Source organism: Cherax quadricarinatus, chromosome 17, assembly GCF_038502225.1.
Source record: "Cherax quadricarinatus isolate ZL_2023a chromosome 17, ASM3850222v1, whole genome shotgun sequence".
Classification (NCBI taxonomy): Eukaryota; Metazoa; Arthropoda; class Malacostraca; order Decapoda; family Parastacidae; genus Cherax; species Cherax quadricarinatus.
In genome coordinates, this window is record NC_091308.1 from 9,573,944 (window position 1) to 9,600,776 (window position 26,833).

General features: G+C 40.7%; 1 protein-coding gene across 3 annotated transcripts in view; it reads right to left on the bottom strand.

Annotated features, from left to right (window-relative positions):
• Positions 1-26,833, bottom strand: part of LOC128686424 (inositol polyphosphate-4-phosphatase type I A) — a 405,235-nt gene that overhangs the window by 268,813 nt on the left and 109,589 nt on the right. For all 3 annotated transcript variants that reach the window (XM_053773341.2, XM_053773340.2, XM_053773339.2), the window contains exon 3: positions 22,824-22,898. In XM_053773341.2, the coding sequence (XP_053629316.2) occupies positions 22,824-22,828 (5 nt within the window). In that variant the 5' untranslated portion in view covers positions 22,829-22,898. The remainder of the gene's footprint in view (positions 1-22,823; positions 22,899-26,833) is intronic.

The window sequence follows — 26,833 nt, forward strand, 5'->3', positions numbered from 1 at the left end:
GTATTCTATGGGACTAGTACTATTATCAGTTATCTAGTCTTCAGATGGAATGAAAAAAAAATTATGTATTTTCCACCTTGTTTTCATTCTAGTAGGTAGATGAACATTGACTCATATTGGTCTTTTGCAGTTTCGCTCATCTCCTGTTCATGAACCTTCTGTTATTAAAGGTCCAATTCCACTGGTAGATGTTAGCTTGGACTTTTCATATGTATAGAAATATTTGTGGTTTCTTGCAATATCCTGGATGTCTTTGTGTTCCTTTCGTTCTTCTTCTGTTTGGTATGTCAGGTTAAATTTCTGTTTTATCTCGGTGATCTCTCAACTAAGATTATCTTTCTATGGTTGTGACGTTCACGTTTTTAAGCAATTCGGTAACCCATTTTCTTCTTCTGTACATTCTTCTTCGTTCTCTTCATATGGGTGATCTTTTTTCTAGGGATTCTCAATGGTACATATTTAACGGAAATCTTTTATGATTGTGTTCAACTTTTCCAGGCACTGGTGAGGATTAAGGGTATTCATGACTGTTTCCCATTAAATGTCTAATAGTTTTTAATATATTCCAGTCATTTCTATGGTTTCTGAAACTAATATTCCTGAACATCCCCTCTCGAAAATTATTGCTGGGGTTTCTCTTCACACTTCCCACACCACAATCTCCATACACACCATTCTGACACACCACATCCCTTACCCACCACCACACTTACCACTTCATAATATATTCATCTTCCTACAACATATGGCAGTCTTCCTCCACACAAAACCGAAGTCTCGCTACTAATTTAAAAATACGTTACGTCTTGAAGTCTGCTCTGTTTAAGAAAATGCACACGTCTCCCACACAGGAATATTAATGCTTTGCACCAGAAGTATATCTAGCTCCCTTACTCTTGCTCACCCGCAAACCAGCCTCCCTCCCTACCTCCTTCCCCTTTGCTGCACCATCCTAGCCTTCTCCTCCTCCCCCTTCCACTGCTAAACTGCAAAAAAAAAAAAAACTTGAAAGAACGCACGCACGTACGCACATACGCGCGCGCACGCGCACACGCACATACACACACACGACCAGACCAGACTAGACCGAGAAAGGTATCTCCCATAGACATTCAATGTCACATTAAAGTATCATGTACTGCCTATATTACACGCTTTCCCATTTCTCTCTCAAAACCTTCAATCCCCTAAACATCAAATACGGCACCACCACAACACTCACTTCTGCAACGCAATTCTTTTAGCTAGACCACCTCTTCACCCCAGCCCTACTCCCCTTCTCCCCAAAACCTTAATACCAGTCTCCAGTCTTCCCCATACTCCCAAGATCCCTCTTGAAATCTCCCCTCAACATCCCCAATGGAACAGTCCAACATTTTTCTCAAACTGAAAGGGTGTAGCAACAAGTTATTGAGGATACAAAAATCAAAACCTAGTCCACATATGCAGACGGCACCTCAAAACAAGATTGGAGAGCTAAACGCAACCCTAGAAGAAAATAGCCGGATATTATTACAATAGTGGAGACAATTGACTTGATAATAAATGCGATTTCCAAGACAGGTTCCAAATCTTACGGGAGTAGAGGCGAGTGGCACTCCTAACATGGTATTAAGGGAACTTTGTGGGAGTAACAAATCTGGAACTAAGACAGTTTAGAGACTATATAGTGGTGGAAGTAACGAGTGTTTGTGATATATAATCCTCTACTGAACAACAGAAGATGGAGAGAAAAGCATGTTAGAACAAAAGAACAATAAGAAATATAGTAGACAGGAGCAGCAGAGAAAGCAAGATTGACAAATCTAAAGAGACTATACGAGATTTCAGGCATAAGAAAACTAAGAAAAATGGGAGCCACATGAGAGACTGGAAACGTTTAGAGCAAAATTTGTGGAAGCAGTTATGAGGAAATTCATGAGCCTGATGCGAAGAAAATTACAAAAATAAGAGGGAAAGAAACCAGAGAGAGACTTTGTTTTCACTTTAAGCAAGGATGAAATAAAAAAAAAGTGTGAAAAAGCACTAAGAGTCAGCGAATACGCTTTATCAAGATTTAATTACCTATTGGAAGTAAGACTGGAAAGAGGAGTGAAGGATAGAAAAGATATAGGAAAGCAATAGTTTGATAAGCGAAAACCTTGTGTGGCTTTAAAATTAAGTTAGATAAGTACATGAGTGGGTTGAGTGGGTGCGAGTTGGACCTGCCTAACACGGGCCAGCGAGCCTGCTGTAGTGCTCCTCCTTTCTGGAAACGATTATGTGATGAGGAAGGTGGGAAGGCAATTAGAAAAGGCTAAAACAGAACCGAAAGTCCTCCAAAGTCACATACAAAGTAAAATGACTAGAAGACCAAGGAAAAAGACTAAAAGAGGAGAGAGATCTCTAAGACGACGATAAAGAAGTATGTGAGGAGATTAAAGAACGTGTGTTAATAGTAAAGTTGGAGCAATTACCCAGTAGGACACAAATCATTCAAACCAAGAAGAATGAAGAAATTGATAAATTTATTAGACACAACAAAGGCACTGAGACCATGGATGTTGAAGGAAAGAGCGTGTGTGTGTAGTGTGGAAATAATGAGCGGTCTCAAATGAAGGAAGAGCAGCTGGCAGACACAGGATAAACAAGCGCTTATCTTTCTCATTATTCAACAAAGTAGACAGACACGACGTCTTGAACTATTGCATATCAAAAGTTCTTGAGGAGATTACAAGAAACAGGCTGGTGAATTACTTGCAGAGGAGAACTCAGCTACGAAAACTAAGTTTCCCAAAAGGCGAATCATGCCTAACAAATTTTAGATTTCTACCACCAAGTAGAGAGATAAAACAAGATGGATTAATTTCTTCAATGGCTCCAGAAAAGCATTTGACAAAGGATCCATCAGAGGTTAATCCAGAAGCTAGATCAACAGGAAGGCGTCAAGGAAAAAAACTGCTTAAGGGAATCAAGAAGTACTTAACAGGCAAGACACAGATTAACTGGGAGAAAAAGCTGGGATGGGCGAAGGTAACAAGCGAAGTACCACAAGTTTCAGAAATGACAGAAATGAATCATGTGTCAATATTTGCCGATGATGATAAACTGACGAGAAAAATGAAAACAATGTCAGACAGAAATGTTCTTCAAAGTGACCCTGATAAGGTAAAAACTGGTCAGATTAATGACTCCAGCAATCTAACTTAAGTAAATTCAAGATAATGAGGATCAGAAAATAAGAAAGGAGAACAGAAATGGAGTACGACCTTGAGAAGAAACAACAGACCGTAAGTGAGAAATGAAGTGGACCTTAGGAGCAAAACTGTGATAAATATATCATCAGAGGACATAAACCTGATAGCATCAACACCATAAAAGAGACTGGCTAATCGCGCACGCACACGCTCACGCACGCACACGCTCGCTCACACACACACACACACACACACACACACACACACACACACACTTACACACACACACACACACGCACAGGCGGGGCCAGGAGCTTGGAATCGACCCCTGCAACCTCAACTAGGTGAGTACAACTAGGTGAGTACACACACACACACACACACACACACACACACACACACACACACACACTTACACACACACACACACGCACAGGCGGGGCCAGGAGCTTGGAATCGACCCCTGCAACCTCAACTAGGTGAGTACACACACACACACATCTTGGGGATTAGGCAGGCCAGAGTTACCGCAACGCGAATACAAAACAAAACCTTTTCCCACGGTGGTAGCAAGAGCCGCGCACCACACTACAATACACTCTACACACCGAGCCTGGGAATCAACCGCTCTTACCCATTTGTGTATTTCCTAGTAAGACATGAGGGAGAAAATCTTTAAACCATACAGGCTCTCTTACCTTGTTAATTCACTGTTCATGAGCATTGAGAGAGATTTTGGGGTGATCACTGGAGTAGCCTTAATTATTTCCGTACCCACGTTTTGAAAATCGTCACTGATAAGCGTCATTCACTCCAAACAATAGACACTTGACTTAAGAAATCGTAATGACACGATTGCAAATAAACCATACCCCCGGCCGGGATTGAACCCGCGGTCATAGAGTCTCAAAACTCCAGCCCGTCGCGCTAACCACTAGACCAGCTAGCCACAATAAGATTCATCCAACTAGGTATATTTCTACACCATAGGAAGGTTAGCACAGGCACCTCTGTGACCACAAATGCATTTGTGGTCACAGAGGTGCCTGTGCTAACCTTCCTATGGTGTAGAAATATACCTAGTTGGATGAATCTTATTGTGGCTAGCTGGTCTAGTGGTTAGCGCGACGGGCTGGAGTTTTGAGACTCTATGACCGCGGGTTCAATCCCGGCCGGGGGTATGGTTTAATAGACACTTCCTCGTAACACCAGGCCGCGGGGGCGTTGACCCCCGAAACTCTCTCCAGGTAAACTCCAGGTAATACACGAAATAATGTCTCACTGCCGAATGAAAAAATGAATTCTATCATTTAGTGTATAAATTCCCCTTAAGCATTTATTTTCTCGCTGAGTTTTCAGAGTTGGGAAATGGCGAACACAGCCGCTCCCCAGCAACATGTTGCTCACAATAATGCTCCAGTACAGTCTTACACGTTCCCAATAATGCTCCAGTACAGTCTTACACGTTCACAATAATGCTCCAGTACAGTCTTACACGTTCACAATAATGCTCCAGTACAGTCTTACACGTTCACAATAATGCTCCAGTACAGTCTTACACGTTCACAATAATGCTCCAGTACAGTCTTACACGTTCCCAATAATGCTCCAGTACAGTCTTACACGTTCATAATAATGCTCCAGTACAGTCTTACACGTTCCTAATAATGCTCCAGTACAGTCTTACACGTTCCCAATAATGCTCCAGTACAGTCTTACACGTTCCCAATAATGCTCCAGTACAGTCTTACACGTTCCCAATAATGCTCCAGTACAGTCTTACACGTTCACAATAATGCTCCAGTACAGTCTTACACGTTCACAATAATGCTCCAGTACAGTCTTACACGTTCCCAACAATGCTCCAGTACAGTCTTACACGTTCCCAATAATGCTCCAGTACAGTCTTACACGTTCCCAATAATACTCCAGTACAGTCTTACACGTTCACAATAATGCTCCAGTACAGTCTTACACGTTCACAATAATGCTCCAGTACAGTCTTATATGTTCACAATAATGCTCCAGTACAGTCTTACACGTTCACAATAATGCTCCAGTACAGTCTTACACGTTCACAATAATGCTCCAGTACAGTCTTACACGTTCCCAATAATGCTCCAGTACAGTCTTACACATTCACAATAATGCTCCAGTACAGTCTTACACGTTCCTAATAATGCTCCAGTATCATGTGGGAGTTCGATACGTGGATTAGGGTAGAAATACTCACGTAGGCTGTTATACGTATAATTACTGTTATGTGGAGAGTAACAAGTCTGGGGACGCTTAGACTAACCTCTGCTTATAACTCCAACTGTCGAGAGATGATACTCGTCAAGCCGCAGCCAGGCCTGTCGGCAGGCGCTGTGTCAGCCTCGTGTCACAAGCTTCAGTGAGCAGCCTGCACAAAGAAGATGTCACTTTGACTGCTAGCTCTCTCACTGCAGTCTGGTGTATGATGTTACGACTCCCAGATGTTTCGCCCAGTCGTCTCTGCCACGACTCGCTCCACAACTCGCTCCACGCTCGCCGGCAGTGATAGCCCAGCGACAGTACCAGTCGAGAAGTGTCCTCCTGAGTCGCTTGCCAGAAGTCCTGCCCAGTTGCCGAGTTTTGTCGACGCCTCACTCGAGGGCACCAGCATGTCGTGCCCCAGGTTGAGTGAAAACCTGCAGCGACTCCTACAATGTCTGCTTCACCGTTCCAGAGGAGACCGTACCCTGTTACGTCACAGCTCAGCCGCAGCGATGTCTCCCGTGTTGCAGTATCTGTCCAGACGCAGGAAGGCGTGCAGTGATGCCCTTCGAGGCTCATTGCCTTTGACCACGATGTTTAGCACACCCCACATGTTTTTTTCTTCCCTCCCTGTAGGAAGTTTTTTTTCCATGTCCATATGTATATATATGTTTTTATTTTGTGTTCTGTGCCCTGTTCCTACGAGAGAGAGACCGAGTTTCTTTTACTACCAGTATTGTCGCGTCGGGACGACGCGCGGTAGGTGGCCGAGCGTATGTAGACAGCCTGTACTGTCTGCACAGACAGCCCATGCTGTCTGTCAGCTTAGTTCATATTTCGCGCCACTCAGGTGCTGCCATCTATAGGCCTTGCCACTTCAGTATGCCCAGACTTGCCGCTCACTCACACAGCGGCCTAGCAGCAAGACACAAGTACTCTCAGCTCTCTCTCGTGGCATGGCCCTGCCCGGGCCATGGGCACAAACACACAAGCCTGTGTAACCCACCACTAGTTATCAATAAAGTAAGAAGCCTCCGAAGAAGTATATCATTAACACCCCGCTCTACAGTCACCCAAACAAACACATCGTTATAAATGGTGGCAGCGGTGGGATAATTTATCATGTGGGAGTTCGATACGTGGATTAGGGTAGAAATACTCACGTAGGCTGTTATACGTATAATTACTGTTATGTGGAGAGTGCCCGCAGCCGTTACCTTGCCTCCTTGCTTCCACTCGTCAAACTGACTAGCCGGCTGGCCAGTACCCCGTAGTGGGTCTTTTGAATTAGTGTCAACTCAGCACAGACCGTGACTCAAGACGGTTGGTCGTTGAGTCAACGGACAGGTTACTGGTAACTGGTTACTGGTAACTGGTTACTACTACTGAGACCAGTACAGTCTTACACGTTCCTAATAATGCTCCAGTACAGTCTTACACGTTCCCAATAATGCTCCAGTACAGTCTTACACGTTCCCAATAATGCTCCAGTACAGTCTTACACGTTCACAATAATGCTCCAGTACAGTCTTACACGTTCACAATAATGCTCCAGTACAGTCTTACACGTTCCCAACAATGCTCCAGTACAGTCTTACACGTTCCCAATAATGCTCCAGTACAGTCTTACACGTTCACAATAATGCTCCAGTACAGTCTTACACGTTCACAATAATGCTCCAGTATAGTCTTATATGTTCACAATAATGCTCCAGTACAGTCTTACACGTTCACAATAATGCTCCAGTACAGTCTTACACGTTCACAATAATGCTCCAGTACAGTCTTACACGTTCCCAATAATGCTCCAGTACAGTCTTACACATTCACAATAATGCTCCAGTACAGTCTTACACGTTCCCAATAATGCTCCAGTACAGTCTTATATGTTCCCAATAATGCTCCAGTACAGTCTTACACGTTCACAATAATGCTCCAGTACAGTCTTACACGTTCCCAATAATGCTCCAGTACAGTCTTACACGTTCCCAATAATGCTCCAGTACAGTCTTATATGTTCACAATAATGCTCCAGTACAGTCTTACACGTTCCCAATAATGCTCCAGTACAGTCTTACACGTTCCCAATAATGCTCCAGTACAGTCTTACACGTTCACAATAATGCTCCAGTACAGTCTTATATGTTCACAATAATGCTCCAGTACAGTCTTACACGTTCCCAATAATGCTCCAGTACAGTCTTACACGTTCACAATAATGCTCCAGTACAGTCTTACACGTTCCCAATAATGCTCCAGTACAGTCTTATATGTTCACAATAATGCTCCAGTACAGTCTTACACGTTCCCAATAATGCTCCAGTACAGTCTTACACGTTCCCAATAATGCTCCAGTACAGTCTTACACGTTCACAATAATGCTCCAGTACAGTCTTATATGTTCACAATAATGCTCCAGTACAGTCTTACACGTTCCCAATAATGCTCCAGTACAGTCTTACACGTTCCCAATAATGCTCCAGTACAGTCTTACACGTTCACAATAATGCTCCAGTACAGTCTTATATGTTCACAATAATGCTCCAGTACAGTCTTACACGTTCCCAATAATGCTCCAGTACAGTCTTACACGTTCACAATAATGCTCCAGTACAGTCTTATATGTTCACAATAATGTTCCAGTACAGTCTTATATGTTCACAATAATGCTCCAGTACAGTCTTATATGTTCACAATAATGCTCCAGTACAGTCTTACACGTTCACAATAATGTTCCAGTACAGTCTTATATGTTCACAATAATGCTCCAGTACAGTCTTACAATAAATGTGTTGTGAATGCTATGTTGGTACCAACAAACTGTGCAAAAGGACTCTAGTGCACAGTTCAGGTCTTTTATTAAAGGAAACGTTTTAACTGCCACAACCAACATAGTACCGCACTAAAACACCAACACTATCATACCAGCATTACCTATTACACTAGCATTACCTATTACACTATCACACCAGTAACACACCAACACTATCACACCAGCACTACCTATCACATCAACACTGTTCAACCATAAGGTACATAACACTAGAAATAAGAAACCAAGAGGCGTAAAAATAAAACTAATATCATACATCACATGCCACAAAACACAGCCACCAGGAGCAAAAATTATATGCAAAACACACACTATATTATAATCATGAGAAAATGATAAACTGGGCTTGCGAAGGATAATCAGGTTTGATCCGAAAAGAGAAAGACTGCTCCAGTTACTGGATAAAGACCCCTTCAGCATGGTCGGTAATTATTTAAGGTGAGGAAGTGATAGTGGCGAGAAGCAGCGTCGGCGACGCCGGTAACCGCAGCTGCCACAGGACAACAACCATCATCCTCACATCTACCTCAACCCTATAACCTAACCATTAAATCTACATCAATGCTAACTCAACCGTTGTATCTACCTCAATACATACTACAACCATTATATCTAGCTCGACACTACAACTCAACCATTATATCTAGCTCGACACTACAACTCAACCATTATATCTAGCTCGACACTACAACTCAACCATTATATCTAGCTCGACACTACAACTCAACCATTATATCTACCTCGACACTACAACTCAACCATTACATCTAGCTCGGCACTACAACTCAACCATTATATCTACCTCGACACTACAACTCAACCATTATATCTACCTCGACACTACAACTCAACCCACATCATCTGCCACATTATTATCTCTCATCTTCATAAACAAAAACTAGGAGCTCGCCTGAAACAAAAATCTAAATTTCCCCTAAAATAATTTTTTTATGCCCTGTTGACAGAAATTCTCGCCAACTGAGATTCACTGATGCTACACAAGTTATACATTCACTGAGAAGATAAACGAAAAATAAAAAAACGGAATCATGGGTCTAGTCGTATATGCTAAGAATAAGTTTAAGGAGCAGGATATATATTCGCTTTAAAAATACGAGGTCAGAACTATTACTCAGAATAAGGGTTAATAATAGAGGATTTCACAACGATATAAGAAAACAGAGAGATAAAAACCAAGTTAGTTGAGAGACGAGGTAGAGCTGGCCAGACAGGGAAAGCCAGGTGACTCACAAAGGCAAGAAATAAAACTACACACAGAAGCCAGCCTCCCTGGGGAGAAGCTAGTCTCCACGCATGAATATAGAGTGCAGTAAAAAAAATAATGTGATGTCTGGAGAAGGGATAAAACAAAAAGGGTATATAATAATATTGGCAATTCATTATCGTATAAGACTCTAAAGCGAAAAAAAATTTATATTGAAATTCGACTAAGAATTCTCTCACTCCTGCTGGAAGGCTTAGAATCCTTAATCGACAGAGATCCCGATAAAGACTAGGGAGAAATCGTCCTTCACTGACAGGAAACTCAAGGCAGTGCGTCTCGTCCGAAGAGCCGCGGAGCTTGACACACTGATAACGACCAGGAAGATGATGAAATTTTTTACAGAGTCAAAACGACCGTATCAATAGAACTTTACTTGCAAATGATGAGGGCGAGACCCCTTCAATGGAACTTTACTTGCAAATGATGTGGGCAAGAACACTTAAACTTAATTACCACTTGATGTAATCTGGTCTGGAACGAGAGACCATCTGCTGAAAAACCTAGCGTGTAGGGATTAAAATTCACAGTAATGGAGTTACTTAATAAAACCTCATCTTCACTTTAGTGTGTACGAATACGCAAAATGCAATAAGATCTTCCTATATTAACAATGCAAAAGCGTACGAATACTGCAGCCTGGACCAATAAAAAATATATTTAAATCTAAATGCTAAGAAAATATATTGTGCGTCGAAACAGAAAGAGAGGATGTGGAGGGAAGGAAAAAAATAGGAAAAAGTGGAAATTATAAAGCTGATGAAATGAAAGTAAACCTGCAGAGATCCAATTAACACAAAGGACATTAAAAGAATGAAGTGAAGCATCATGCTTGGTAACTACAACACAATACAACACACAAGTGAAGCATCATGCTTGGTAACTACAACACAATACAACACACAAGTGAAGCATCATGCTTGGTAACAACCCAATACAACACACAAGTGAAGCATCATGCTTGGTAACTACAACACAATACAACACACAAGTGAAGCATCATGCTTGGTAACTACAACACAATACAACACACAAGTGAAGCATCATGCTTGGTAACTACAACACAATACAACACACAAGTGAAGCATCATGCTTGGTAACTACAACACAATACAACACACAAGTGAAGCATTATGCTTGGTAACTACAACACAATACAACACACAAGTGAAGCATCATGCTTGGTAACTACAACACAATACAACACACAAGTGAAGCATTATGCTTGGTAACTACAACACAATACAACACACAAGTGAAGCATTATGCTTGGTAACTACAACACAATACAACACACAAGTGAAGCATTATGCTTGGTAACTACAACACAATACAACACACAAGTGAAGCATTATGCTTGGTAACTACAACACAATACAACACACAAGTGAAGCATCATGCTTGGTAACTACAACACAATACAACACACAAGTGAAGCATTATGCTTGGTAACTACAACACAATACAACACACAAGTGAAGCATTATGCTTGGTAACTACAACACAATACAACACACAAGTGAAGCATTATGCTTGGTAACTACAACACAATACAACACACAAGTGAAGCATCATGCTTGGTAACTACAACAAGTGAAGCATTATGCTTGGTAACTACAACACAATACAACACACAAGTGAAGCATCATGCTTGGTAACAACACAATACAACACACAAGACATTAATTTGTTTAGCTGTTATATAAATTACTAGAACAATATGGTTATTTGGAAACTTTCAACAAAAAACTGCCATCTAGATTAATTCATTTACCGCCATCTTAACCAGTTTTCAGCTATCATAATTCCCTAATACGAGCACAAATTTGCTGATCTCATAACTGCCACTGTGAGTATATTAAAAAAATATCATTAGAATTATTAGTCACAGTCCAAAGTATATCTATACCTGTAACTGGTTTTACTGTGTTATTCAGCACTCACAGTCCGTCTTGAGGCCACACTTTAATATTGACTGCCTGATCATCCACCTACATAGCCACCACACCTTATATAATCAGGCACTTGCTGGAGATAGTTTGCCAGTTTCTTGAAACTTCTTTAATTAAAAACTTAAGGTAAACCGGCTATAGCCAGTTTATCTTAAGTTTTTAAGTGATCATAAACTTGTTAGTTACGGTTATGTATAAAACCAGAATAAATGCATAAGTTCTATGCCGGACGGTTTGACATGTAATGTTTTTAATATGTAATGTTTTCGTAGTCGTGTAAATTATATTTAAGGCAGAAATGTGTTGGTAATTACTCTTCTGTCACACTGATATTATATTATTAGGTGCATGAGCATAACCTGGGATCAATTATTGTTTAATGTGGATCTTTTACGTTGGATGAATTATACCACAAAACACTCACTGCCAAATTCCTCTATATTTCCCACAATGTTTGAGACCAAGGCTTTTATTTAAGACATATCTTTCCTGACTTTTTCCTAATACGACACATTCCTAATTTGATAATTCCCTCCCTCCTCCCCCAAACACACAAACAGTAATAACAGTGTCATCAGCCAAGAGTCATCAAAAGGGTGCCTGATCATCCAGGTTGTGCTATGGGCTACAGGCAACGGGTAAAAAATAGCCTAGTTCACTAGGTGGTCACCTAGGAAATCTGCGGCCGAGCTGTGGAAGTAAAATACCTATAGAAACCTCGCACGCCTTACAACGCCGTCTGGCGTTGTAAGGCGTGCGAGAGGGGACGGACGTCGCTCTTCAAACCAAAGGTCCTCACATAAGCCCCAGCCAACGCAGACAACACAACCACCGTCTATTATAAACACTGCAACCACCACTACCAACACCACAACTACCATTACCAGCACCACAACCACCATTACCAGCACCACAACCACCATTACCAGCACAACCACCATCATTACCACAACGAACACTAGCCACCACCCCAGTTTCCAGCATCCATATAGAAGCTTTAAACAAGCAGCAGCCACCTTTACGTGTGATCCCCTGCAGGAACATTACTCCCAACAAACTTTTCTCATTAATCACGTCCACTAGACCTTTCTCACCTGATGACCTGGAAGAACTTCCCTTACAATACCAAGTTTCGTCGCTTGTGTCTAACTTCACACCGTGCCTCTGAAATTAACTTCATGAACTGTAGTGGCCTTACTATAGCCCTGAGGGCGGAATCTGATTATTGCCTTCCCTTCCGCTCGACCTTCCGATACTGTGTATATAGGAGTCCCGGGTTATAATAGCATTTTATCAAAAATGTGTGTACTCACCTCCTGACTGTGGTTACAGGAGTCGAGTCTCGGCTCCTGATCCCGCCTTAACTGGCAGTTACTGGTTTAACTCCCTCCTGGATACGTGAGCCTATCAAACCTATTCTTAAAGTTGTGTGTGGATTCTGCCTCTACTACTTCGCTGTCTAGGTCGTTCCATTTCCTAACCACTCTGAAGCTAAAGAAGTATCTCCTACCATCCCTGTGACTCGTCTGTGGTTTTTAACTTCCGGTTGTGACCACGTGTACACGAGACCCGCTTCTCAGACTACCTGTCCACCCTAACAATTCCTCTGAGATTTTGTACGTCGTCATCATGTCACCTCTGGTCCTTCTGTCCTCTAGTGTTATCAGGTTTATCTCCTCTAGCCTCTCCTCATAGGTCATACCCCTCAGCTCTAGGACTAGGTATCTAGCAAACCTTTGCACTTTTTCCATCTTCACATGCTTAACCAGATGTAAGTTCCATACTGGCGCGGCATACTCCAAGACAGCCTGACATGCCATGTATAAGGTGGTGAATACCTCCTTGTTGACGGTCCTGAGAGCTACCCTTAAATTTACCAAGCATATATCAACCGAATAACTGCTACAGCAGTTATTCGGTTGATGACAAATTTACGCACATTTATTTTAGACTCTTCAGTGGTTTAAGGGTTAAACATGAAAGTAAAACATCCAGCACTCTCCTAATACTGTTAATTTAATGTTGAAAAACATTGAAGAAACAAAGAAAAAGCGAAAAACATTTATCTAAAGCTAAAATTAAAAATTGGCAAATTGAAGTTGACAAATATGAACATCTCTCAATATTTGGAAGTTACTTTGTTCCCATGAGAAGAGCAGATGTTGCCTCCAGTGCTGAACAATCTTTTACTGGCAACTGAAGAGGGACTCGGGTGGTGAACTCCCATACTTACTGATCAGGTTTGCCAGAGATAGAAGAACTATCATATTTTCTTCCACACCTTCAATCAGGTATCTCTATTCAGAGTTGATCAAGTATGGAGACAACAGAAGCAGTTGTGGTGATGGTCATGTAATCAGTTCAGCAGCCTTGTAGTATTTTTGAAGTCAGTTCCTTAGCCATGAGAAGTGTTCGGCTTCATAATCTTAAACAATGTTCAAAATTATGAAGCTGAAGATATATTAGTATTAAAAAAAAAACAGTGAATCTTCATGGATATATATCAAGTTTTCCAGAGGACCTCAGACAAAATATGAAGGCAAGTTTCCACTGCTTCACTATGGAACAACTGAAGACACAGACTGAAATGGAGTACAAAACAAACTCTAATCACTCGATGGAGAGAAAGTTCCATGTGAAAGACTTTGGAGTGATGCTATCAGATCACACATTCAAAGATGACAACACTGTTGCCGTTGCTACCAAAAGGAAAATGATAAGCTGGATAACTAGAACTTTTACGACAAGGGATGCTAAGCCAATGATGATGATGCCCAAAATCACTTGTTCTCTTCAGGATGGGATACTGTTGTATACCAACTGCCCACTGCAAAGCAGGCGAGATTACTGAACCTGAAAGTGTATAGACGCCCTTTCAACTGAATTCCTTGAAATGTAGACGAAAAAGGTGCATTTATCTACACTCGGAAAATTCTGGAGGGACTGGTCCCACAATACAAGTCATCGCCGGCGATCACCAGAAAACCAACACCACCCTCTGTGACCTGTCAGTGAAAACCTTTATAAATGAAATATGAATAAAATCATGCTCCAACAAATAAAGTTAGGTCATCATTGCTTGCCATTTTAGTATGTCCATCCACTGCCTACAAAAACGCACTCCCGGCAGTGTCCACGGAGGGGGGGGGAGAGAGAGGGGGAGAGAGAGAGAGAGAGAGAGAGAGAGAGAGAGAGAGAGAGAGAGAGAGAGAGAGAGAGAGAGAGAGAGAGAGAGAGAGAGAGAGAGAGAGAGAGAGAGAGAGAGAGAGAGAGAGAGACAATCTCTCCCACCCCAGACAGATCAGGTGACGATCCAGCTTTCATTTGAATACCAAACGGCACTCGATGCATCGCATGACGAGCACTGGGCTCCCCTTCTCTACTCTGCAAAGACTGCAGTATATGATGAATTCCATTTGATAGACAGGAGTTAGCATTACAGGACTGAGGAATCAGCACATAAAAGCTCCCGACTCCGACTCCTTTATTAATGGCACCTCCGACTCAGACTCCTTTAATTACATTTTACCGAATCCAACTCCGATTCCAGTAGCCCAAGAATTGTTTCCGACTCAGACTGCACAGCCCTGGTTAACAAGCACAGTAGGGAAAAGCTGGCAAAAAAGTAGAGCTGTCCCCACACTACAGTCTGGAATGGCATGCATTCAGAGGATGGTCCGCTGATCAGGCCTCAGGTATAGTGGCAAGGCACCTTAATGTCCAGGTCCTACTGCGTATTCAATTTGAGCTTCTTTATACGAGAGGCCCAAGTCAAGCTTCGATGAAAGATCATTCCAAATAATGTTATCTGCTCTTCAGAGGGAGGGACCATACCATGAGGTATACCTAGAACTGGGAAAAATGATCAGTTATTATTTTCCAAGAAGAAATCTGGTAGCCATTAGAAGCAGTCCACTCCGTGATGTTGTCCACTGCTACATGAAGCCAGTGACAGGTCACTAAGAGTAGACAGGAAGATCGTCCACATTTGATGTTCATAGTGCATCCAGGGAGTAATGCACAACCCATCTCATAACAGGATGTCCAGACAAGAAAATCGACAATAAGAAAAATATAACCACCCAAGATAGAATATTCTTGGTAACAAAGAGAACCGGAACAAAATAACCGATCTTCGGTACATGAGAGCGTATGAAAACTTATCCTGATGAACAAGATTGGAGAGCAGACACTGAAGATGAAACCCGGTGAGCTGGAAATCAATTCTTACGAACAATATTATTTAAATTAAATAGACCATCATAAAAAAGCTATTACAATCGGTGTGACTGATATTTCACTGTTAGGTCCTTCACCTTCAGGTACAGTACCCCCATCCTTCCTTTCCCGGCAGAACTTCACAGAATGTCGTTTCATCTTACCTCTTCCAACGTAACCTAAGAAGATATTTCTTCCATTTTTACTCCTCCAAGAAAATCCCTCCATCCTGCCTCTCATAAAACCTACAAAATCCTTCCCATGATTTTTTTTCAACGGAGATACTATTTTGGGGATTGCCTCCCCAATGCAATCCCCAAAATGCTTCCTCTATCTTGCCTCCCTCACTGGTGCCTTCCATCTCCGTCCTCTTTCCCCTTTTACCTTCCCTGCACCACCACTACGCCGGGCGTCTCCTCCAGAGTCAGGTCAGATGAGAGCGTCGCTTCCAATTTAGCGTCTCGTGCATTACTTGAGGTGGGCCGAGCCAGCCTCGCACACCCCAAAGCTTCCAGTGACACTGACACTGACACTGACACACACACACACACAGAAGACCACAGACAGAGTGACACACACACACACACACACACACACACACACACACACACACACACACACACACACACACACACACCCCATGCCTCCCGGGAGCATCGACATTCACTGTCCAGACAAACCCAACCTCATTCCATCCTGCCCCTTCGTACCTGCTCTTCCTTATTCCCTCTGACTCTCACCTTGCCAACTCTACTAATATTCTTCATCCTAAAAATATAAGCTTGCTCTGCATCTATAACTTTTCTTCATAACTCCAGCTCTGCTGTGGCGAAACCTTTCAATCTACAGTAGACAGTGAACACACATTGGAATGCTTGACGACTGCCTCGTCGCCCTACTGAAATCTTTCGGCTCAGACTGACATATCTGTGTGATTTATTATGACAAAGAAATGTAGCATGCAGGGGATGAGATGAAAAGCTGTAAGCCTTCTCCCTGAAAGCTGGCTGCCTTGGATCAAAGTCTAGCGCAAGCTGGACGCCAAGATATTGGTCCAGTGTGGTGAGAATGGTATAGCACTGCGTACCTTGCTCCAAGGTTCGTAGGTTCGAGTCTCCTTCAGCCAGAGATCAGTGTTTGTTTATATATATATATATATATATATATATATATATATATATATATATATATATATATATATATATATATATATATATAATAAAGACATAATTGATATGACGAAACACGTAGTGGCTTCTAGCATTCAAGAATACAGTGGGACACAAGCGAGTCGGAATATACGAGAAAGATAAGATCAGGACGCTAAAGATAACTGAAGAGATAAAGCGAGAAACAATTGTTAGAGAGAGCTAGAGGACAAAGAACTGGAGAGCCATAAGGACATACAAATTTTTAGTGATGAAAATCCTAAGATGAGAAACTGGTAACAGTTAATATACATAACTGAGCGTTTAATAACACTTGAGAGAGAGCAGCCTAGCAAGATAAATGAAGCATTACATAATATACTAAGGGAATTTTGTAATTATAAAAAATAACTTGAGCTTTAGAGGCTGAACTGCAAATAAATGGTCAATAAAAATCAGAAATGCAATAAATAACAAGAATAACGAGCAAAATTTTACTTTTGTCCAGTTCAGAAGCTAAATTGGTTGTTTTAGGCTTTGATGCGCTAATCGCGAATCTGAGATTAAACAATTTCCATCAACTTTTTTTCTAATCTTCTAATCAATATTTTGGCTATTATAACCAGACTTGGCGCTTTGTTCCTTTCTGTCGCTTGTCACGGATTTCTCGGCAGGTTATTTCTAATTTTCTCACTACTTGCTCCCTTCCAGTCTTCAAAGTCACTTGGCATATTGTTCTGCAGCGATCATTTTAATTGACGAGCTTCGCTGAACACTATTTTGATCGGGTTCACCAACACGACATGGAAGAGAAGAAAAAATATCTAGACTGCACCACCTCTTAATTCGTATGCCTCACCGGTTTGAAGAGTTCTTATACTCCAGAAGCCCGGCCTGAGACCAAACTTCAATGCTGACTGTCTAGGTTTACCAGGCTGTTGCTAATAAAAGCCCGCAGGCTGTTACAGCCATCACAATATTGCTAATCTGGTATTTTCAGCTGGTAGTGGTCCAGTTTCCATTTATTCTGAAAACATTACTTATATCTACTGATAGAGAACTGAAATTCACGGAATTGAGTTAATAAATAGTAAAAGTCAGTACTTCAGAAATAAACTAAACTGACAGAGCTTAAAAAAATACTGTAATCCCTTCTCCCTCATCCTGTGTCCTGTTACCCCTATCCCTGTTCATTGGGGAGTACGTATGTTGTTTTGTTTGACTCTGAAGACTGGAGAAAACTTGTATAGCGAAACACGGATTCGCTATACTATACTATAGTGCTTTACTTCTGCCTTTGTTCTGCTCACATTGTGTTGCTTTTTCCAGGATTTGTATCGCTGCCCTGGTGTTCGCCTCTTACACCTCTCTCTTGGTTGTTGTATGTTAGGCGTGCTTGCAACTCACCAAAAGTCCTAGTTGTGACTTCCTCATCTAGCCCATTTCGTTTTCCTACAATTGAATGATTAAAGTATTTTATAACACCTTTGTGATCATTTACAATTTTATTTTTCACAAACGTTCCCTTGTTCTTAGTGCTTATGTTTCAATGTTAAATCCTAATTCCGACATACATTCCCTCGTAGCTGATTCTCTCTTCCAAAGTTAAGTTCATTTCCTGCGGTTCTTAGACATGTATTGTTAGGTGTGGACTCCAAGCTGGTACTGCATACTTTATGGTCACAAATACTTCATGTTATTATAATTTTCTTAAGGTAACCGAAGACTGTACTGAGGTTTGCCAGCCTGGCACACATTACCGAAATTACTCAATTTATATGAACCTCCAGCAATATGTTCTTTATAATGCTCACAACAAGAACATTTCCTTTCACTGATTTTTAAATAACTGCTCTCAAATTGTACCAATTCTCTAATCTCCCTTTCCAAGGTGATAGTATTTGTAAAGTAAAAGGACACAAGTGCAACTAATGTGACATTTATTGTAGCAACGTTTCGCTCTCCAGGAGCTTTATCAAGCCATTACAAACAATACATGGACACAGAGGGTATATAAAGGCTCAGAGTGAGGTGAATACTAGTGAGGTACCATTTCGATGTTCACTAGTGGTAGTAGTAGTAGTAGTAGTGGTAGTGACAAAAGCAATTAATTCGTACATGAGTAAAAGGATATAAAAGCTATTACTTGGGTAACATAAAAATAGGTTGGACCATCAGCCCCACTCATCTTAAACACTCAGGCGACCTTCTCAACCGCATCCGTAACCTCTCCATCCGTAACAAGAAACTAAGCAGTTTGGATGTGACTTCCCTCTTCACAAAAGTACCTACCAAAAAAGCCATCGAGGTTCTATGACGTAAAGTCAACCAGGACCTTAATCTTCCTTTACCTCCCGGAGATTTTGTTGACTTGATTGAACTCTGTGTTAACTTCAACTGTTTTTCCTTCAATAACAAGCTCTACAAACAAACCTACGGCATGGGAATGGGGTCCCCAATAAGTGCCGTCCTAGCCAACTTATACATGGAACACCTAGAGTCTGAACACTTCGCCAACATCATCCCTTCAAGCGTCACTTGGTTACGTTACGTGGACGATGTCCTCGTAATAACTCCAAAACGTTTTGATGTACGGGATCTTCAGGCAAGGCTCAATGCAGTTGAACCAGCGATTCAGTTCACACTAGAAGAAGAGTCCAATGACAAGCTACCTTTCCTCGACGTCCTCATTCACAAAGTAGACAACAACCTAAGATTTCAAGTTTATCGGAAACCCACCAATAAAAATGATCTCACACACTTCTATTCCAGTCAAGATACCAAGACCAAAAGAGGCATCATCATCGGGTTTTTCCTAAGAGCATACCGAATTTGTAGTCCTGAGTTTCTTGACGAGGAATGTACTTACATTCACCAAACATTCACTGAGTTACAATTTCTTTCTTTTTTCATCAAAGACTGCAAGAAAAGAGCTCTTCAGATCATCAATTCTCCACGCATCAACACCGCTCCCAACAAAGTTATAATTCTTCCCAACAGCCAGGTTGCACTAAACGTCTCAAAAGTACTTTCACAAGCTAACACCAGAGTCGCCATCGCTTCTACCACTTCAATAAAGGATCTAACCAGGACAAAACCCAAGCACCACGAACCAGTCAATGCAGTTTATACTATACCATGTGGAGGCTGTGACAAGATCTACGTAGGTGAAACAGCAAGAAACCTCGACACCCGCCTCAATGAACACATATACGCATGTAGGAACGACAACTTAAACAACGCCTGTGCACAACACCGAAATTCCACCAATCATCTTATGAAATTCAGAGACGCCCAATTAGTGATAAAAGAAACTAATTTCCGCACACGCAAGTGCCTTGAATCAGCACTGATCGCTGTTTCGAATACAATTAAACAAAACAACGGCAGCTTCACCATCTCCGAAGTCTTAGCAAGAATCCTCCTGAAAACAGTAAACCCTGCCATCACATAGTCTCTCCTGTTATACTACACAAAGCACAGAGAGTGAACACTGAAACAACCTGCCTCAGTCCAGTTTATATTTGTCCAACCTATTTTTATGTTACCCAAGTAATAGCTTTTATATCCTTTTACTCATGTACGAATTAATTGCTTTTGTCACTACCACTACTACTACTACTACTACCACTAGTGAACATCGAAATGGTACCTCACTAGTATTCACCTCACTCTGAGCCTTTATATACCCTCTGTGTCCATGTATTGTTTGTAATGGCTTGATAAAGCTCCTGGAGAGCGAAACGTTGCTACAATAAATGTCACATTAGTTGCACTTGTGTCCTTTTACTTTACATATTGTCGGTAATTCTACCAACTTTATTACAGTGATAGTATTTACTGTACGTCCTCGTGGATTATATCCCAGTAGTTAGCTGTCTTATGCCTCTCATCAGCTTCACATGAGGCTTTTAAAAGTCTGGTTTTTCGGTCATTATCGTACTATACTTTTTGTACCTCTTAATCCACTGGACTGCTTTTCCTGTGGCAAAATACTGTCTTACAATCCAGGAAACTATGGTTCCGCCATCCATGTCTCTCTCTGTATTTCTCTGTATATTTTGAGAGGGTTCGTGAAACAGTCCTGTTCATCCCTAAACCATGAGTGAATTTCTTTAAAGTTCCTCCTCTTAAAGAGCTATATGACTCTTCAATCTTTTCCGTAACTTCGGACACTAGGCACATCAGACACACTGGCCTATCTTGTCTTGTCACCCTCTTTGAAAACTGGTAACTGAACCACATTAACGACTTTACAATACTGTTGTGTCTTGTGAGTTACTAAAAAATCCTCTCAATAATAGCTCTGCCTCTTCATTCGGTACCCATGGAAATGGCTCTGGTTTCCAGCACATGCAAAGGCTGATTCGCCTCTTTCCTGCTTCACCTCTTTCCTGCTTCTCCTCTTCCTGCTGTCCTCTTATTCCTTTGAAGTATCTCATCTCCCTCGTCCCGAATCTTCTCTTAAGCTCCTTGCATACTTCTCCGTCACTTTCTGTCACCTTAGTCTTCCACAGTCAACTTCTCTTTCATACTGACAGAAGTTCTTTCAGTTCCTTTACAACCTTAGGGGCTATGCCACTCAAATTCTTCTGTTTGCTTTCTTGTTCCACTAATCATCCAGTTTTCTGTCGTCGTCTTTATTCTGCACCTTTTTTTTTTAAACTATTCAGCTTCTCACTTTGCCTTGCAAATAACCCAAGTTGAATCACACGTCATCTTTTCGTCTCTCATTTTCTCTGTTTGGTATGAATATCTCAAGAGGCTCCTTATATTTCGTGTTTATGCCATCCAGGATCTCTTATGGTATTTTACCTTTCATTTGTCTTCCCGGTTCATTATCATCCCGTCATTATTCTCCTTTTTCGAAGTCTGATTTAGGTCATTTTCCTTTTGTCAACCTTCGCTCCAATTTCTCATCAAATCTTGGTAGTGCATTATCGCTCACTCTAATTATCTGCCGTAGATAATTTCAATAATGTCTGAATGATTTAGGTAAACAGACCAGATTAAGTCTTACGAGCTCATCACAACTCTCCCTCTCACTCGTGTCATGTTCAAGTTATTCTGGCTCATCAAGTTTTTCATTAGTACATCCATCAGCTCTGGTCCACATTTCACTTCATCATGTGTTTCAAAATTCATATTCTGTCTACCAGCTTCTATCAATATATTTCCTATATTCTGTGTATTCTGAGCTGCTTCCAGGATACTTGTTGTCACATTACATTATTCTCATACTCCATCCTTTTCTCATATTGATCACATTACGGGAAAAAGGAAAGATTGTGTATCTCTCCTAGGGTTTCCATCCTCAATTCTCATTATTTTTTCTATCTCACCACACAACCTACCCTCCCCCCTCCTTTCTCTTTCTCTTCATTACAGTCTGACCCTGAAATTTTGTGGGGCATAATAGTGTACGGCAGAATTTCAGTGTTTTGAATGTCCAGAATGACGATTCAGTGGGTGCCACCCTCACCCTTGAGGAAACTGAATATGAAACAGACTCGTGCTATTAGCGGAGGCAACATAGGAAACATGTTGTACATCTTATGATAAATGCACCAAATATGGTATACATATAGACCAACATATAACCAATAAATTTAGATGGCTGTGAAGCACATTAAACAAAATAGCGCCTGCGAAACTCAACTTTTTACAGAAACGCTAACTATAAGGGACCAAGAGAATTTTAGGTTGGGACATTTGGCATTAAAATATTTGGGACGATTCTGCAGAGTTATTTATGAACATCGTGCTGATCAATCATGCTGATATGTTACCTGTCACCAGTTTCAAGGGTTCTCCTACCCCCCAGCTTCTGTTGACATGGCTTTAAAAGTCGCTCCTGCCCCTCGTGATCACTCGCTTTTGAATGCACAGTTAGCATTGTGTGTTGAACTTAAGTCAAGAGCCATTCTCAAGATATCGTCCAGAAATAAAATAAAAAAGCAAATTTTTTTTACAAACCTCATAAACAAAGGCAGCTGCACGTTACGGTATTCTGTTACTTGAGCCGTTACCAGAAAATGAGCCTCCGCTCACCTGTGGAAGAAAGGAAGAATTACACACCTTCAGAGGCAGAATTTAATCCATACAAAATACAACACCAACATCGTTCATAATAAAAATTCTCATAAAACTTTCGTTGAGCGACTACGACAACTAGTTAAGATAATCTCTGGGTGGATAGTATGAACGTTTCTAATCAAAGATGAACCCCCCTGCCCCTTGATTCTTTTAAAGTAAACTCTTGTATTCATTGCTCTTAAGTAAAAAAGAAGAGGGACCCTCTTGTTTGAGATTTTTTTAAATCTTACTTTTATTTTAAAAATCTGCCTTTCAATAAGCACAAGTTTTGTACCAAATATTTTAATCGGACTTATCCAAGTGAAGTTCTTGCTACTTATATCAATATTAGAAGAAACAATTTTAAAACCGTGTAGTTTTACATCTTGCTTTTTTTTAGTATTTCCTCTGTGTAATTCAGTAACTTCCACCAAAATAGGAAATTATTTATTATTATTATTATTATTATTATTATTATTATTATTATTATTATTATCAAAAAGAAGCGCTAAACTAATTTAAATACATTAAAATATCTTACAATTATTAAAAAGACTTTTTATGTGTCGTAATAATAATATTATATTAAATAATAAGCATCAACTGATATTTTAAATTTTCATAAATAACTCTGATTTATAGACATATAAAACACTGATAAAAAAAATAGTTATAAGGAATCAGACAATGTTAGAACATCATATTGAAGACTAAGATAAACATTCACCTTCCTCATTAACTTACTCAAATACTGAACTTTAACAGTGCTAAAAATTACTTTATATCTGGCTTCAAATATAACTATTTTATGTTATTTTCATAATACGCAAGTGTGACAAATAGAAATGAATACAGATAACTGAATAGAGTATATATATATATATATATATATATATATATATATATATATATATATATATATATATATATATATATATATATATATATATATATATATATATATATTATATAATTTCCTTATATATCATGCATCACTCGCAATGTTATTTCACTCAGTTTTTTAAATAAATTTTTCATACATTCTTACACAGGTATAGGCTAACAGCTATAAAAGCTTATAAAGCACATATAAAATCCATAGGCGTGCGCGCGCTCTCACACACGCTCGCACGCACACGCGCGCGCGCGAGCACACACACACACACACACACACACACACACACACACACACACACACACACACACACAGGATCCATACATAGCTTTAAGCAGAGGTATGATAAAGCTCACGGCTCAGGGAGAGTGACCTAGTAGCGATCAGTGAAGAGGCGGGGCCAGGAGCTCGGACTCGACCCCCGCAACGTCAACTAGGTGAGTACAACTAGGTGAGCACACACACACACACACACACACACACACACACACACACACACACACACACACACACACTTTTAAATATTTATCTTAAAACTATTTGGAAAAATGTCATTCAGGAGTAATTTAAAAAGGTGGAAAATTAAGCCTTATGGAAAACGTTGAAGACCCAACACACTGTAGCAAAGTTTGCAAGCCATCACGTGGCGTCAAGGAGCAACTGCAGCAAGTTGCACTTATTACTTTTGATATACCGTTGATGAATTTCGAGAGTTTTTCAACTCCTGAGCCCGGCCCTGGGCCAGGCTTGTCTCAACATTTCTTCCCTTCAAAACAATAAGACGCTACAACGACTGACTCAACGAGCAGCCAGAGGACAAGCACGAAGTCCAATATCAAGTCAACATTGATTTCTATCAAAGAGATGAAATGCGGTATGCCAAGATATTTAATAATAATAAAGACATTTAATATAACTCTATTAATAAACATCCTCTTCAGAACTTATAAATGAAGGTGGTGGTGCATCCAGCCATGAGCTAGACGAGCCCTATAGTTAATTCTGCCGAGGAAGGAGACGTCAGCAAAGGTCTACCTAGGAGACGTCTTGATGGTTCCTGGGTCATCCAGCCTGGTAATAAACCAGACCTGCTTGACTGCCTCAGTAATATTAATGTCAATAAAGCACAGGAACATGGGAGCACCTTTATTAAATTCACAACTTGTATTTCCAATAATGAGAAGCTGCTGATCCTTAAGAAGAAACTTTATAGATCGGCTGGCAGCGCACTCGACCCACATACTGAGGATCCGTGGTTGAATACCCGGCACACGGGCGGACACGTTGGGCATGTTTCCTTAAACCTGATGCCCCTGGGCACCTAGCAGTAAGTAGGTATAACCGTTTGATAGTCGTCTGGTGTGGGTCGCATCTCAGGCGGTGGAAGTATATCCTAGATATGGACCTTTCAAATGAGCTGAGGTAGGATAGCAGCTCTTAGCCTGTACAACTGATCAGCGTAAAAAAAAAAAAACTCCTGCAAGACACTGGTTCATTCGTCATGAAGCAGAACAAGTGTCTCCCGAGATGGTTCTTTGTAAAATAATCACTTGTAACTGAGTAAGCATCCGCTGTCTTATTCGAGCAAGGGTTTCAAAAATATGCTGTTTCAACAAAGTATCAAACATGCTTAATAAACATGATGAAACATGATCAAACATGCTGATAAGAATTTTTCTTTCTACAAGTACATGTACAAGACATACAGGCTTAGCTGACATCAATAACATACTACTATGTAGAAAGCCTCGAATTATGCAGAGCATTTCGGGCAAATTAGGTCAATTTTGTGTCCAGGATGCGACCCACACCAGTCGACTAACACCCAGGTGCCTATTTTATTGATAGGTGAACATGAACAGCAGGTGTTTTAAGGGAACACGTCCTAATGTTTCCACCCGTACCGGGGATCGACCCCCGGACCTCAGCGTGTGAGTTGAGTACACTAACAATCAAGCAACGGGACAACATGATCAAATATATTGATCAAACATGCTGAGTAAACAATATCAACCATGCTAATAAAACAAGTTGATCAAACATTGATCACAAATGCTGATCAAACAAGTTGTACAAAAATAAATCCACCAGACGGCTGGAGGTCCACTTAGGGAGTGTTTCTAATAAAGCCCTGTACTTTATCACAGGGAATCAGTTAAGTGCATTAAGCGTATAAAGTGAGCTGTCAATCAGTAAAGTGAATTCCCTTAATTCGCAAACCGAGTTAAAACTTTGTCGGCTCACTTATCCGAGTTTGTAAATAACCAACTTGAGCTAAAGGGAAAAAAACTTACCAACTTTATCAGAATTACACTTGCTCGAGAAAATAGCGAAGCTTGTCCATTTTGAAACAATACGGACTATTACTGCACTTCTGGTGAAGCACTAAGCCCGTAAGGGTGTGACACAGCAGCACATGGGAAATAAAATTTCAAGAGAAATATAGAAAAATAGTTCTTGAATAATATCAGAAAAACTACAGCATTAATTACTTGATGCTTCACACAAAGGAAGTTACTAATACTGTGTTAATTAAAGTCTTTTAGTCGCACAACATGCTCCTAGCACGACATAACTGACATTAACAACAGTTAGAATAACACTCACTGGCTGAACCAAGGCTTAAGTCCACAGGTAGTGAGACGTACACTATGTGGCAAGGAAACCTTCATTACGTTTTGTCCAGGACTGGACTTCAACTATATATAAATACACACACATGCACCGCTTAATAAGGCAAACAAACACCCTGAGGTCAGGCTTGGAGAAAGGTCAAAGAAGAGGTAAGAAGGTTAATAAGTTATTTCATGGCGGGTGAGGTCCAGGGACAACAATGATCACATTAAATGCTGATGTGAAGGAAGGAGGGCACTGCTAGGTTATGGGTACATTTTTATTATAATAATCATAGACAATAAGAACGACGAGTCCTACCAGCATGTACGTTGGTTTCTTTTACTTGATCGATAAGTTACTTAAATTACGTTGCCTCCAGAATACTGCTTCTCCACGCCCT